Source organism: Nematostella vectensis, chromosome 8 (assembly GCF_932526225.1).
Source record: "Nematostella vectensis chromosome 8, jaNemVect1.1, whole genome shotgun sequence".
Taxonomy (NCBI): domain Eukaryota; kingdom Metazoa; phylum Cnidaria; class Anthozoa; order Actiniaria; family Edwardsiidae; genus Nematostella; species Nematostella vectensis.
In genome coordinates, this window is record NC_064041.1 from 14,440,896 (window position 1) to 14,455,067 (window position 14,172).

Here is a 14,172-nt window from a genome sequence, read left to right on the forward strand (position 1 = left end):
TTTGTAATGTGCGAGTTTTTCTAAAATTCACGGTTTCACGTGTCAAACGATTATTTTGATCGGCCGCTTGTTGCACTTTGGCCATTTTGTTTACTTTTGGACGGCTGTGATTGGTCGATTTGGCAACTCCTTCACGTCATGTGTGAAAGGGGTGGTTTGTAAAAACATATCAATCAATGGCTGTCGTATTTCTAAATGATCTAAAAGAGCCTGGGGCAAGAAGGCGGTATACCTGTGATATTCTAAAACGTTAGAGCAAGAGACCATGATATAAGAGAACGAATCCCCGTGGTTCGTCGCGCCATATTTGGTTATGGGCACAACGAGCTAGTACAATTTCACACCGAATTTTTCCCTCTGCACTTCTTGACTTCGTTCGCTACCTGTTTTTATCCTTTTAGCTGCTCTTCAAGGCTCATGATCACAATGCTACTCATGGGGTGGTGTCCTGTTATCTGTTAAGTTATCTAATGTTCAGTTATCTAAATGTTATATAAATAATTGAACGGGAAGACGTCGGGGAGACGGTGAATTTGGAGTTCATTCAAGACGCATCATGCAGACTAAAAAGTTCTTTTTTCTCTGCAATTCGGTGAGATAGAATACCTAGGCATTCTTAGAGTCTATGTTATGTATTTTAATACAAGAAGGCCTTAATTTTTCTTTGAATTATAACATTTTTAGATGAATGAACTTCAATTTTTCACGCAAATGTTCAGAAATCATGTCACTCAAGAAACCCTTGTCACTGGAATAAAATTTACTTCATTATAAAGACTTGAAATCTTTTATTTGTGATATCGGTGTGAATATAATGGTATTAAGTTCTGGATGTATCGTTTTAATTAAAAGGGAATTGGAAGAGACTTGTGTTTTGTAAACACAGATTTATGATAATTGTTGTGTTATAATTTGCGAATCAGCGGTGAAGACTTTTACTGGGGAAGTTGATCCCAGAGCCTAAAACGCACTTTGTGCATTTCAAAGTCACAGAAACGGGTGATTGGCTCCAGCGTACTCTATGGAAGATCATTTTTACAGCGTTCGTAAAAAAGGAGGGTATTTCCGTTCAAAAAGATTTCCAAAACATCCTTTGCCGGATCACATTGCTCAAGATGTGATCGCGCGTAAGACTCATGTTGCTAGGAAACGTGATCGATAACCAATCACAGACGTATCTAAAAATAACTGCTTGTTCTAAAAATAGTTTTTACGGACGTCATCATTGGAACATACCCTAATACGGGAGATTCGTTCTCTTACATCATGGTCTCTTGGTTAGAGACTAGGCTCTAATTTCCAAGATGGCTACCAGCAAAATCGTAGTAAGCACGAATTCCTGCAAGTTTGCGTGAAAATTCTCGACTAACAAAGTTCTAGAGCGACAAAAAAGCGAAAAAATGATTGAAGCGGACTCCAAAATATGGTATGTAATGCCTAATAAGGAAATGACCGAGCTAGAAAAACCACAGTTTCTAAATGAATGACTGATATGCATAGGGTTTTGTTGCCGGCTCTCCTTTTTCCTTCCCCCCTTCCTCAGGGATAATCCCGAATCTCTCGAGAACCGGTTAGCAGGCTGTATGGAGTTATTATTATAGAAACACAACTTTAAATAGAGTACTGGTATGTACAGTTGGTATGTTAATATGTACAGTTGGTATGTATAGTTGGTATGTACAGTTGGTATGACTTTTGATGTATATAGTTGGTATGTACCAACTATATGCCGTTGGTGCATAGTTATTATGTAATGTTGGTATACAGCGGCGTAGCCAGGATCTTTAACAGGAGGGGGGCCAAAAGGCCCTTTCAAGGCATTTTCTCCTGTACTTTTCGATAATGTCTCATTACTGTATTTTTCGCTGCTAGAAGGGGGGGGGGCTGGACCACCCCCCTGGCTACGCCCCTGGTATATATACACCATCAGATAAGAGTTTTCGCAAGTCTGATTCCACTAACCTCATACCCCTAGGGAATGGGTATGGGTTAGGGGCCTACGCAACGAGTCAAATTTGCATATACGCACTTTTGACGTCTAGCGTCATAGAAAAATGTCAATGCGTTTTTTTATCATATAAACACATAGAAGCGTCATATGCATCACAAGCAAAAAAAGTTAAGTACGACATCTTTGAAGTGTTGTCCTTTTTTTGCCAATGGTCTAAAATAGCCTTGAGTGAGCGCGCGGGAAACCTGTGATATACTAAAACGTTAGGGTCTGGGTCTATTTTTCAAGATGGCGGCCAGCTCAACGAACGCTCAACGAGTAAACACGAACTCCTGCAAGTTTACGAGGATATCATCGACGTACACAGCCCTAGGGCGATAAAAATAATTGAAGCTGACTCCTAAATAATGTTTTGTAATATACTAAAGAATTGACCGTGCGAGCTGGAAAAACACCGACACGGATGCGCTCAACGAACGAGGATCGAACAAAATGAAGGAATGTAATGAAAATATCCATACCTCCCCCATTGAGGGGATTGGAAATTTCGGGGGGGGGGGGGTTCAAACGCCCAGGAATTTCCAGAGGCGAGGGGGGGATGGGTAAAATGCCCTTTTTCCTTAACAGTTACTGTATTTATTTTTTTTTCCAGGGGGTTGGAAATCCCAGAGGGGTGGGGGCTCATACCCCCGACCTCAATAGAAGGGGGAGGGGGTATGGATATTTTCTGGAACTACACAATCAGGTTTAAGGTTTTGGGCATATTATAAGCTTACTGTTATATATCACACCTTTACGACGTTATAATGTATTTACTCTTTCTACGTGCGTACCTATATGTTTCTTAAACTGTTAAAAAGCGAATATCATATCATAAATTGTGTTTTTTATGAAGGCTTCCATTGCAGCGAAATTTATTTATCAAACCGCACACGCCAAGTTCATTGAGGATATTTACTATTCAACCGTCTGGAATATTGGCAAGGTGACGTGCCATTTTCACAATCGGCACCGCTTACTGCGTCAAACAACACTACAAACAAAGACTTCACCCCCCAGCTCACATTTTGTTATATTTAGAGAAACACAACTTTAAATAGAGCAACGTCGAGGTAAGGCAATCGATGTCCTTAGGATTCAATTCAAAATTGTGTACAAATTTAATATAAGCCTGTTAAATCTAATTATGTTGGAAAGGCGTGTTTAATTTTGTGACTTCAATTTTTAATAAAAGCTGGCTTTCGTTGTCTGATTTAATTTAGGTTTGTTGTCGGAATTCAGGAAATGATCAGGAATTATATGATCAAATAGGAGAATAATACAACGATTTTCGACACCTTATTACTTGTTCCCAATTATAGATAACTCAAAATTGCTCACAACTCCCCCATGTTAACGCGTGTTAAACTGCTTTATTAATTATTAGCAACTTGAGTAATATACCCTAAGATGTAATGGAAAGCGTGGAAATGTTCCGGGTATTTTCTATGCATTATATATTTTCGACAGGCTCTTTTGGTTGACATCCATGGGATCATCTAAATAAGGAGATTGGAGCAGGCTTGCTGGAAAGAATGGAATATCTTTTCGCAGCTCAAGTCTGCTCGAGCCTTTTTACCGCCTGGACCATACCCTGTATTTTTTTTTTTTTTTTTTTTGAACCCGGAATTGTATTTTTTTTTTCTTCAATCCTGTCTGAAGTAAATTTGAATTTGTTCCCATTTTTGTTTCAAAAATACCAATACTCCAATACAATACCTTTTAGAAACTTCTCTTAAGCGTTCAAGAATAACATTCCTCCCCAGGTGTTTTAATATTTTTTCACGCCTTTTTAATTTTTTCAATTTGACATTTTGACATCCATGTCTAGGCAAAGCCATTATAATCAACTCGCATTTTTGTTTTCTAAGTCGACTGATAAGACCTGATTCAATTCCATCAGAATTGTTTGCTTAGAAAAGTGATCTCAAGAAAACAAGGAAAAATTTATCACTGCTTTCACCTTGTTTGCTCCATCACAGGGCAGCATTATAGCTGTGACAAGCCCTCGGAAGCGAGTCGAGGGGCACTTGTTTCAAGAACTAACAAAAGTCAATTGGCCAAATAAGTAAAACGGCCAATTAGAACTTCATAATTAGCTGGTAATTACTTGATGATCAAATTGATCCATCTTTTTTGTATTTATGTTCTCAATTCGTATGCAATTGTAGAACTGAAAGGTATTATTTAAGAAATATGGTCACATGGTGACTGAAATCATTAAAGACTCGTTGCTAAAATACATGAGAACTATATTGGGAGAAGACCTTTTTTAGAACTTTTGCTCGTTCTATTATAGCTTATATTCCACGAAATTATTTCACTATACGAGTAAAAATGCAATGCAGGGCCCAGGTTGCTTTTGATAAATTTCTGTAACATTGAATTTGATGTTTTTCCTTTGCTCTGCTTGCTGAGTTGTGGGTGGGTTGTGTAAAAGGAAGCTATACGTGGCTCAAGACGCAATGAAACAAGTAGGTTTTCCTGAACAAGTAGCATATTTTTTTCATATTTTTCAGCTCTACAACTGGCGAGTGACCAGGTTGCTCAACTGGTTTGCGCTTTTAAAACGTTATGTGCACCTTTTTATTTCAGGGAGAATAAGAAACGCTGTGAGGGATATTCTGTTTGTATTTTTTTTGTTTTTGTTTTGTACAGAGAGTAGTGCAGACCACTAAGTGTCAGCGGGGGGAGAGGAACTAGTAAATTATACACGCTATAAATACTAACACAACGCCCTAAGAATCACTTTATTTCGTCTGACGCCACTAGGCCGGGACAAAAGGAAAACAGGAATTTTTTGCAGAGTGAATGTAGTTGGAAAAATATTCGTGAGATATTTTGTAAATATCTATATCAGGAGAGATATCTTTAGAAAGGTATTTCATATTCTAATCCTTGCCTCTGTTCCTTGTATCTTTTTAGGCAAGTGGTAAATGCGAAGCGGAAAAACCGAAAGAATATATGTTTTTTAGCTGTAAATTCTATGGAAATGAGGCCGGGCATGCATCTGGGCAAAGATAGCCCCGAGTCGTCTGCCTGGTACTCGTGCTAGGGCAGTAAAATGAATTTATGTCTTATTAAAGTTGTAGAATGCTGAAGGCACTTAATCTTTATTGCAAGCAGACAGCGCACCGGTTCCTAAAGCCCTCCACACGTCTTGCGGCTTGTACACGTTATAGGAAAACTTCACACAATAATAAGAAAAGGGAATTGACTTTTTGTCATGCCGGGCGAAGAAAATGGCAAAAGAGTTGAGATAATAAAAAAAGGAATGATACAAGATATTAACCTTTCTAGGCGCCTTGAAGTAACACTCGCCTGCAGTGCAGTATAAGCGTTTTGTTAATAAAGGCATTATACGAAAGCAAAGTAGTCAAAATACCCGTGGTGAGCTTCTTTAGTTACAAAAGGGGGACGAATCAGCCCTTTTAAAGATTTAAGTAAAACGCCTGTGAATGAATTGTGTCTCTTCAGACGTTTCTTGGTTTACCCTTTAAGATCAAGACAAAGCCGGCTATCAGGGGTCCATGGGTAAAACGAAAGTGCACCTCGTCAGTGCGAGCATTTCAACAGCGCCTTCGTTTGATTCGCACGTTATTTGTGAGGAGGGATGGAACAGCCCCTTTAAAGAGCTCGCTAAAATCCGTTCCATCCCTCCAAGTTCATGTCATTATCGCGATATTCAGGTTGTGAGGATCAGACACCTTGGCAAAGATATTTACGACTTCCATGTGTCGCCAAGAGTGTACGACTTCAATAATGTTGGTTCAATAAAGTAAACTAGATAAATAATCTTGCAGTTTGCTCTCTCTGGTGCGTTAACAGTTGCCACTTTTCGTTTATTTTAGTATCTTTTATCTTTTTCCACTGCGGCTTGGAATATCACAAAAGGGAAATAGATGGAATATCTAACTAAGAAAAAAAGGATATTAATCAAATTTCAAATAAATACGCGCGATATCCAATCGCGCAAATCTACACCAATGTTAACACCCCTGGTCTCACATTTTTAGTTGTTTTCCTTTTTTGGAAAACGAAAACGAACCATTCCTCGCATAATCGATAATATATGCTATAATAAGCAGATTCTCTTTCTAGGATCTAGATTCTAAACAATGTTCCTTTGTATTGATTTTTCTGTTGTGATCTTAAAGATCAACATTAGATATCTAGAAAAGACACAAGCGATAGATAAAGAGTACTCTCGAAAATTAAACTCCAAAAAGAAGGCGACCGCTTAGAAATACACTAAAAGCCCACTTCTGCTCCACACGCCACGGGTAGGATTTCATTGCAAATAGACGAACACAAGATATGAGACACGAGTGTGGGGACAGATGTGTTTAGTACGGCTTTCGTGCGATACGACTCAGTCAGCAGCCACTTACAGCGCAGTGTTTCCGTCTTTTTGATTTGTCACCGCTGTGAGGGAAGCAGTACGGATCGTCGTTAAGTTATCGTTTGAGGGGCTTTGACTGTACTCTACTGTTTAAGTATTCTGCACTTGGGCTGTTTTCGAAGTGTTATCAACGATTACCATATAAAACACAACCTCCTCCGCTACTATACTTAAACATTCTTGACTATTCTTCCATTCGAGGCTTGTTGTTATTGGCTATTAATGGTACTAGCCGTTTTGCACAGAAAGTAAAGATTTTTTAATCCTTCATATTTACATTAAGGGGAAAAAATCAAGTGATTATTTTTTTTCCCAAAATGGTAATAGTTTCAAAATATTTCAAATTATACAAAGCAGCTTCTCGCGAGTTCGTCTAAGGGTCTTTAAGGGGGAGGGGAGGGGGATAATGTGTGTGAGAAATGCGTGATGAGATATGCCTTAGAGAGGATTAAACATACAGTTTACATGGAAAAAAAAATCTCACGCTACCAGTCCATCATGCATCCAGAGTTTAATTCTTGTCACAAGAATTGCATAGTGATTTACGAATTTCAAGTTCATAGCATTCCAGTCCAGAGGATGGAATTCATAATAAAGTATCACATCAAAGAGAATTAAAGCTGGGATAAGTTTACTTCCGCAGAAGTATATTCCATTTCTGTGTTTAGGCAGTAAAACATTTCTCATCGAGAGAAATGTGTATGCACAAATATACACTGAATGATGCAAAATGCTGAATAGCGCAAATCATACTTCATACTTTCATTCCTTTTTTTTTGTCGGGGATTTTTATTTTTAAAAGGGATAAGATGAAAGCAGTGCTGTTGAGTCTAGCCCATAACCATACTCGACAACGGACTGGATGATGTCAGTGATATTTTGTCTTTGGAAATTTTGGATATTAGAATTGTGATGTGATGAACATGATGACCACCACGAATAGGTGACTATTCCATCAGCCATTAATCATTTTACCAACACACAGTGAAGCGCAAGACTTTTAATTATAAAAAAAATCGTGAAAATGATCGTCCATTTTGAATGAGCTTCGCCCGTATTTCCACCAGGACTGGTGATAAGATTTCGCGGAGCTCCAGCTAGGGTGAATTGTCTCTAAGTGGCGGAAGTGTATCCAATCAATAGCAATCTGTAGGCACTTGGGCATTATCTAGTATGATAACTTTGCGGGTAAAAGCGTGAGCGACCCGTGCCAATATGGATAACCCATCGAATGAACTAAACCCACAATCTCGAGCTTAATCTTTCCGGCTTTACGCCGAGTTCGTCGAGAAGCGCATATCCCACTGTGATCCTATCCCTATTCGTTATTTCAGTGTGTAGTAGACCTAAACCAACAAATTAAGAAGAGTTTTTTTTTTTTTCATTCAAAGCCGATTTTCCTCAAGTTTCTCAGCCCCGGGTGACAATATAAATTGAATCAGTTAATATTCTGTCAGCTTTACTGCTAATGTGCCAAAAATGATAAAAGACCCATCTAGTATTCGGCCTTTAACAATATGAGACATATCGCCAGCGCGATGACAAACCACGACCTAATTGCCTTAAAACTTCATCCTCATTAACCTGAATTCTTAAAATCAAGACATTCACTAACATTTTCTCGAATCAGAGAGCTTATATATAGACGATATGCCTGACTCAGCCTCCCACATTATTTCAAAACAAAAAATCCTGGCTTGAAAAGGAAAGCAATGATTTATTTCAAGAGTGTTTTCATTTTAGTTTCAAGCACTTGTCCAAGTTCTCTCTTTTGTTCAAATACAGTAAACACAACCTTATAGGGAGATTATTTTCCATAAAAGACCTGCCTTGCTTGATGAATTAAAGTAGGACAAAATCATGGCAAATTAATGAAGCTCGTGTATTGAGTTAGAGAGGGAATTAAGGACAGACGCTTAATCAATTTTGATTTCAACCGGTTTTATCGACGCCTCACTCCACATTTGCGGTGACTAGGAGGCGGACGGAAGAAACCCCAAATCAATCTAATACAGTGGAATTCTACAAAATTGCACCTTGTGAAAGGAAAACACCTTATTTGGCCGCTTATCTCATTTCGCTATTTGATTTCTAATTACTGGTAAAAGTGAAAAAGTCATGCCTTAGTCGTCTTTAATTTGTACATTTGTGTACAATGTCTTGCAGTTTATTCCAAATGTATTAAATACGGTGTTATTGGTTTTCCTGTTGATCTTTCTAATCGAGTAAATAAACCTTCCGATTTAGGGGCACTTTTACAAGTTAAAAAATCCGTGGCTGCCGGTTGATTAGTAAGGGGAGCGGTGAAATCACCTCAACCAATCACACGCCTCTGCTGCAATGCTTTATTCAATCAGAGAGGAGAAACAGCTGCCACTCACTAATAACTGTAACACTTGAATGGGTTTCGTGGTAAATAAGACTCAAAGTTTAGACAACGTCCATTCGCCTTTTTTGAAAGGACTTTCGCGGGTAGAAAAATCAGAGCTACTCTTCTACGGCGCTTTACGTTTTGAAATTATTGAGTTTAAAGATAAAATGCCTCGCTCCTTTTTGGTTCGAAAGAAAGTTCCAACCCATGATCAACACCACGAGGATATTACAGGTTTGATCAAATTTCATAATTCCAGTTTTAGGTTAGCTTTTTTACAACTTGATTCACCCCTCTAGTTAACATCTTTCTACACAAGAAAATAAAAGGCAAATTATAAAATGTGTTTTAGAATTGCTTTGATTTGAGCCTAGCAGGAAATTTTAAACATTTACTTCAGACTTTTTCAACCTCCCTAATAAAGAATAGATAAAATAAAAAATGCATGTTAAAAAGCATTTAAAGTATAAGAATTCAAATGTTATGTTTTCTATTTGTTTCAGAAAAGGTAGTTGCGAGTTCCGATCCAGATGGCAGAGATCTAGAAATCAGTGCCTCAAAAATCTTATACCAAGACAGTGCTGCAAGTCAAACTCTTCTTCAGGCGATCAAACCTCGTCATTACTTCCAAGGTAAGCTAAATACCCACCTAACGCTGTAAGCAGTTTATACTCAATTGAGATTGTCAGTAAATCCGCTTTGCAAATACACAAAAATTACACCTTTTCCACTATTATTTAAAAAATAAAATTCGGTCTAAAACAAACTCTTTGCTTAAACTGTGTTGCCCGCACGATGGGAAATCAAAATTATCACAGACCATAAGATAAACCGTGATTTTTGCATTCGCAAAAATATAGCAATTTGTTCAATAGTTCCGAATAAAAAGAAGAGCATATTCTTATATAATAAAGTTGATTCTTTTTTTTAAATAAGGTAGCGATTTTTGTGAGTGGAGAGATCTTAACGAGGTGAAAGCGCAGGGGTGCGTTAGTTAACAGAATGCGTACTTTGCATATTAACTTATCGACTACCAAACTTCTTTAACCAGCAGGAAACGAAGAGAAGATGCGTGATTAAGTTCGATGACAGCAGAACACCTGCTTGACTCGAATTCTCGATGTGCACATTTCACTTCAGTTTTGTCGCCTAAATTAAAAATCTAGAATATTTCCTGTGATTGCTAAGATTCCCTAGGATGACAGTGATTTAGCGCTAAGCGAGAACGCTTTTAATCTGACGCAAAGCTAAGCGCATGTCGGGTTATTTAGAAGTGGTTATTAACTAAACGGGAAAAAGAAAATTTATACTTGAGAAGAAAGACGATGCAGATAACGGTGAGGTGTTAGAGTGGAATCGGTAAATTGATCGATATGAAAGGCAAGTGGTCTAGGGTTACAGTCGAAGTATTCCATAATGTTTACCCAAGATGTCTATTATTCATGACATCTTCTGATTTTGAGAAATCGCTCATTTATTATAGATGTTAAATGTGCCTTAAAAAAGGGACGAAGATTGCTTATGAAAAATCACAGTAAATTGCTTGCTGAGGGCGGTCACGTGTTCCGCCTGATTGGACAGGAGACGCATGCGCAGTAGGAACGCGGAATAAAAGCCAAAAAGTTGTCGGGGCATGGGATTCTTGGCATTTTTCCATATTTGGAGATGTCTATATTCAATGTTTGGGCTACTTGCGACTAGAAATAAGCCTATGTTTGGGCTAAAAACATCAATGAGATCAGGCGAAAGCGGAAAGAAAAAAGGAGCCGGGAAAGAGAAAACTAATATCATTTTATCAGGAAATGTTTAGAAAGGTTTTGATTTGCACAGGAATAGCTTGAACAAAACGCTTTATGATAAGTCGTATGCGGGAGCTTACCATACCCTTGTTTGAATGTTCACGTGTGTGAGAGAAGCGAGGAATGCTATTACTTTTTATATTAGGGCCCCCGAATGGTCCCCGAAATTTCGATGTGCTCGCAGTTTTCGGCCAATGCTCGCATGCTCGCGCAAGGACCAATCGGGGGCCCTGATACTATATGCACCTGGCGCGGCCACAGGTAGCCCAAGCTCTCGATTATGCCTATTGATCGATTGTATGGGAAACTGTTATGCATACTTTTTGCTTTTATTTCTTTGTAGCTTATTTTTGTGTTCATGTTTACATTTTGCGTGTTTTTTCATACAATGTTTACCGTGGTCAATAGGCACAGTGTAGTATTTTGCACGTGCTACTTTGAGAGAGCATATCAAGAGAAAACCTAGATTGAATGCATAACGAATCTTTTTCGGCTTTTGAGTCTTTAGGAGTCTCGAAACTGAAAAAGTTATCATTCCAAGCTCTCTCTGTGTTTTTTTTTTTTTTTTTAAATTAAAGAATGTCAAATATAGAATGCATAACGAATCTTTGTCGGCTTTTGGATGTTTAGGAGTCTGGAAACTTAAAAAGTTGTCATTCTCTATGTATTTTTAAAATTTACAAGTTTAGTTTCCCTGAACATTATCGGATGAGTAAATAAGAACGTTTGATTTCTCTTGTCGTGTTCGCCTTTTGAAATTATGTATTTTACAACCGAGCCAAATACGGAATAGAGAAATTTCCTTGTTTCGAAACGGACGGCACAGAATCACAACAACCTCTTTCCTCTTAAAGAATTTCGGTCAACCATTCCTTTGTTATTTTTTTTATCGAACTTCAAAATGAAATATAGGAATGAAGTCTGATATTTGATTAAAATATCTTGGTTACTTGAATTAGCGGATGGAAATGGATGTTTCGTGTGACTCGGCATTGAGCGGGGGCACACGGCTTCTTTAATATAACTCTTTGTCGCGTTTTCCTCACAAATTACTTTATCATCCATGGCCACCATATTATTGCACCACCACCCTATCTTTGCATTTCGAAACAATTAACCGCAATACTTCGATGTTTTTCTGCTAGCTGCTGTTGGGTCTACTTCATCACATCCCGACCCAAGGCGCCACAACATCAAGCAGGAACACGTCACAGCAGCACATAGCCAATCCAGCCCCTCCACGGTCTGGAAAGCCTGGGCTCCACTGTCTCCAACAAGCTTCGTGCCTCCTCGCCATCTTGGCTTCTCAGATCCAAGCATGGCCAGCGGACACTCATTTATGTGCCATGCGCAGTACGATCCATTCCCATCAAGGCTGAGCACAAATGCCAGTCCCGTTGCTATGGAGCCGTTTCTATGGAGCATGTCTCATAGGTATGTGCCCAGTACGGCGCATGCGCATCCAGGCTCCGATTTGGACGCATTTAGAAGAAGCAATAGAACGTGTCAAATGGATGGTCACTGCGCAAGCACTCAAAGCGACACCAGGACCCAAAATAGTCACGAGGACAATAGCGTGTGCTATCAGGATTTGAGATCAACGGTGACTAAAAACGAAATGTCCCCATCAAGTCCTCAGAACTACAAGGTCGTGGACTCAGCAGAAAGAGGCAACGATGACCAGCAGACGTACGCTTGTAAGACGTGCCAGAAGATCTTCTGTACTCCACACGGCCTCGAGGTGCACGTTAGAAGATCACACGCATCCAGCAGACCATACAGCTGTCCCACATGTGGCAAAACGTTCAGTCATTATGTTAGTCTCATTCAGCACAAGAAGACGCACTCATCGGTACGACTCTTTGAATGCAAGAAATGCGGAAAGCACTTCAAGCGTTCGTCAACGCTGTCCACACACATGCTGATTCACGCGGACATCAGACCCTTCTCGTGTGAATTCTGCGGGAAAAGATTCCATCAAAAGTCGGACATGAAAAAGCACACTCTGGTCCACACAGGAGAGAAGCCACATGAGTGCCGTTACTGTGGAAAGTGTTTCAGTCAGTCGTCCAATCTGATCACCCACAGTAGGAAGCATTTAGGATTCAAGCCGTTCGCTTGTCTTGTGTGTGGACGCGCTTTTTACCGCAAGGTTGACTTAAGAAGGCACAGTCATGTTCATACGGGGATTAGGGCTTAAGCCGTTCGCTTGTCTTGTGTGTGGACGCGCTTTTTACCGCAAGGTTGACTTAAGAAGGCACAGTCATGTTCATACGGGGATTAGGGCTTAAGCCGTTCGCTTGTCTTGTGTGTGGACGCGCCTTTTACCGCAAGGTTGACTTAAGAAGGCACAGTCATGTTCATACGGGGATTAGGGCTTAAGCCGTTCGCTTGTCTTGTGTGTGGACGCGCCTTTTACCGCAAGGTTGACTTAAGAAGGCACAGTCATGTTCATACGGGGATTAGGGCTTAAGCCGTGTTTTCACATGGACACATATTTCTATTGTAATCATGGTTGAATACCGGACATAAGGACGAATTCGTTTTTTTCCAAGTTGTCTCTAATTGGAATAAGTTGCTATAATGTAATAAATACATATATAAACTAAACAAACATTACATAATTTCTTACGAATTATGAGAATAAAGATAGAGAATCATTATATTTCAGTGCGGACAACTTTTTGAGAATGTTGTATAAAATATAAAATAAACAGAGGAATTAGAATTGTCTCACATTTCTTTCTGAATACGGCTTCATTTAAAAACGTTGTTTTTGTTTTAGTTGTAGGATTATCTTAGTTTCTCGTTCTCTTCGTATCCAGCTTAAAATGACCGCCCCATTCTGCTCATCTTTATGAGGTGGGTGGGGTGGGTAGGGGGGTAATGCTTAGGGGTTTCGAAATCTGTATTCTCAGTATTTTAAAACACTCCACGGAAATGTTTAGGTCTTACGCATGTCAGACGTAGAAGTTCTTCCACACAGAAATATCTCGCATCTTCAAATTGCAGCAGAATAAATAAGCGATATAAGGGGTAATATTCATGAGTACATTGTCACCGTGACAGACCACGAGCGTAATCATTTGTACAGAGTTGTTAAAGGATTCGAAACTTCGTCATTCACATTTTGTCTTTTCTTTTTGCAATTAGTTATACGTCAAAACATAAACCGTCAAAATATATACCTAACCGTAAAGCTTTAGCTGCAATACGGTGATTCAGTGCATGTCTGGATGCATGGTCTTTTTAGTTTTTTTTTTAACCTGTCCGAGTTCGAGCCTAGGTCAAGTGTTCTGTTTTTTGAAAACTTTTCTTTACTTCTTTTTTACTTGCACTTCTTATGGCCTACAGTTAGTAAACGATAATGGAAGTGAAAGATGCTAAAACAGTGAAAGATGCTTTTTAGTACAAGCACACTGATACACTGTAAGCACAATCCAAAAATCCGAGAAAAAACTGGATAGAAGTGGAAAGGACATCCCAGCCATTGACGGATATGATTGCGAGTCAATAACATACGGGATCGTGCGTCGTTCTTTCCTCCGTGGGGAGAGGTACTCGTGTATTTTATTGCAATTTACCAGATGGCCCTAGAATGTAGCCCAGC

At 39.1% G+C, this 14,172-nt stretch overlaps 1 protein-coding gene across 1 annotated transcript; it reads left to right on the top strand.

Annotated features, from left to right (window-relative positions):
* The first annotated feature begins 8,793 nt into the window (after nt 1-8,793).
* LOC5510500 (zinc finger protein Gfi-1b) lies at nt 8,794-13,290 on the top strand. Its single transcript, XM_032379677.2, has 3 exons — nt 8,794-8,997; nt 9,267-9,395; nt 11,708-13,290. The coding sequence occupies exons 1-3, from the start codon at nt 8,931-8,933 to the stop codon at nt 12,760-12,762; spliced, it is 1,251 nt and encodes a 416-aa protein (XP_032235568.2). The 5' UTR covers nt 8,794-8,930; the 3' UTR covers nt 12,763-13,290.
* The last annotated feature ends 882 nt before the right edge of the window (nt 13,291-14,172 follow it).

Excerpts from the sequence above, each read along its gene's own strand:
- LOC5510500 (XM_032379677.2), top strand. The coding sequence starts at position 8,931 with ATGCCTCGCTCCTTTTTGGTTCGAAAGAAAGTTCCAACCCATGATCAA. Across the intron at positions 8,998-9,266 it reads ACACCACGAGGATATTACAG|AAAAGGTAGTTGCGAGTTCC; the intron begins GTTTGATCAAAT and ends TATTTGTTTCAG. Across the intron at positions 9,396-11,707 it reads ACCTCGTCATTACTTCCAAG|CTGCTGTTGGGTCTACTTCA; the intron begins GTAAGCTAAATA and ends TTTTTCTGCTAG.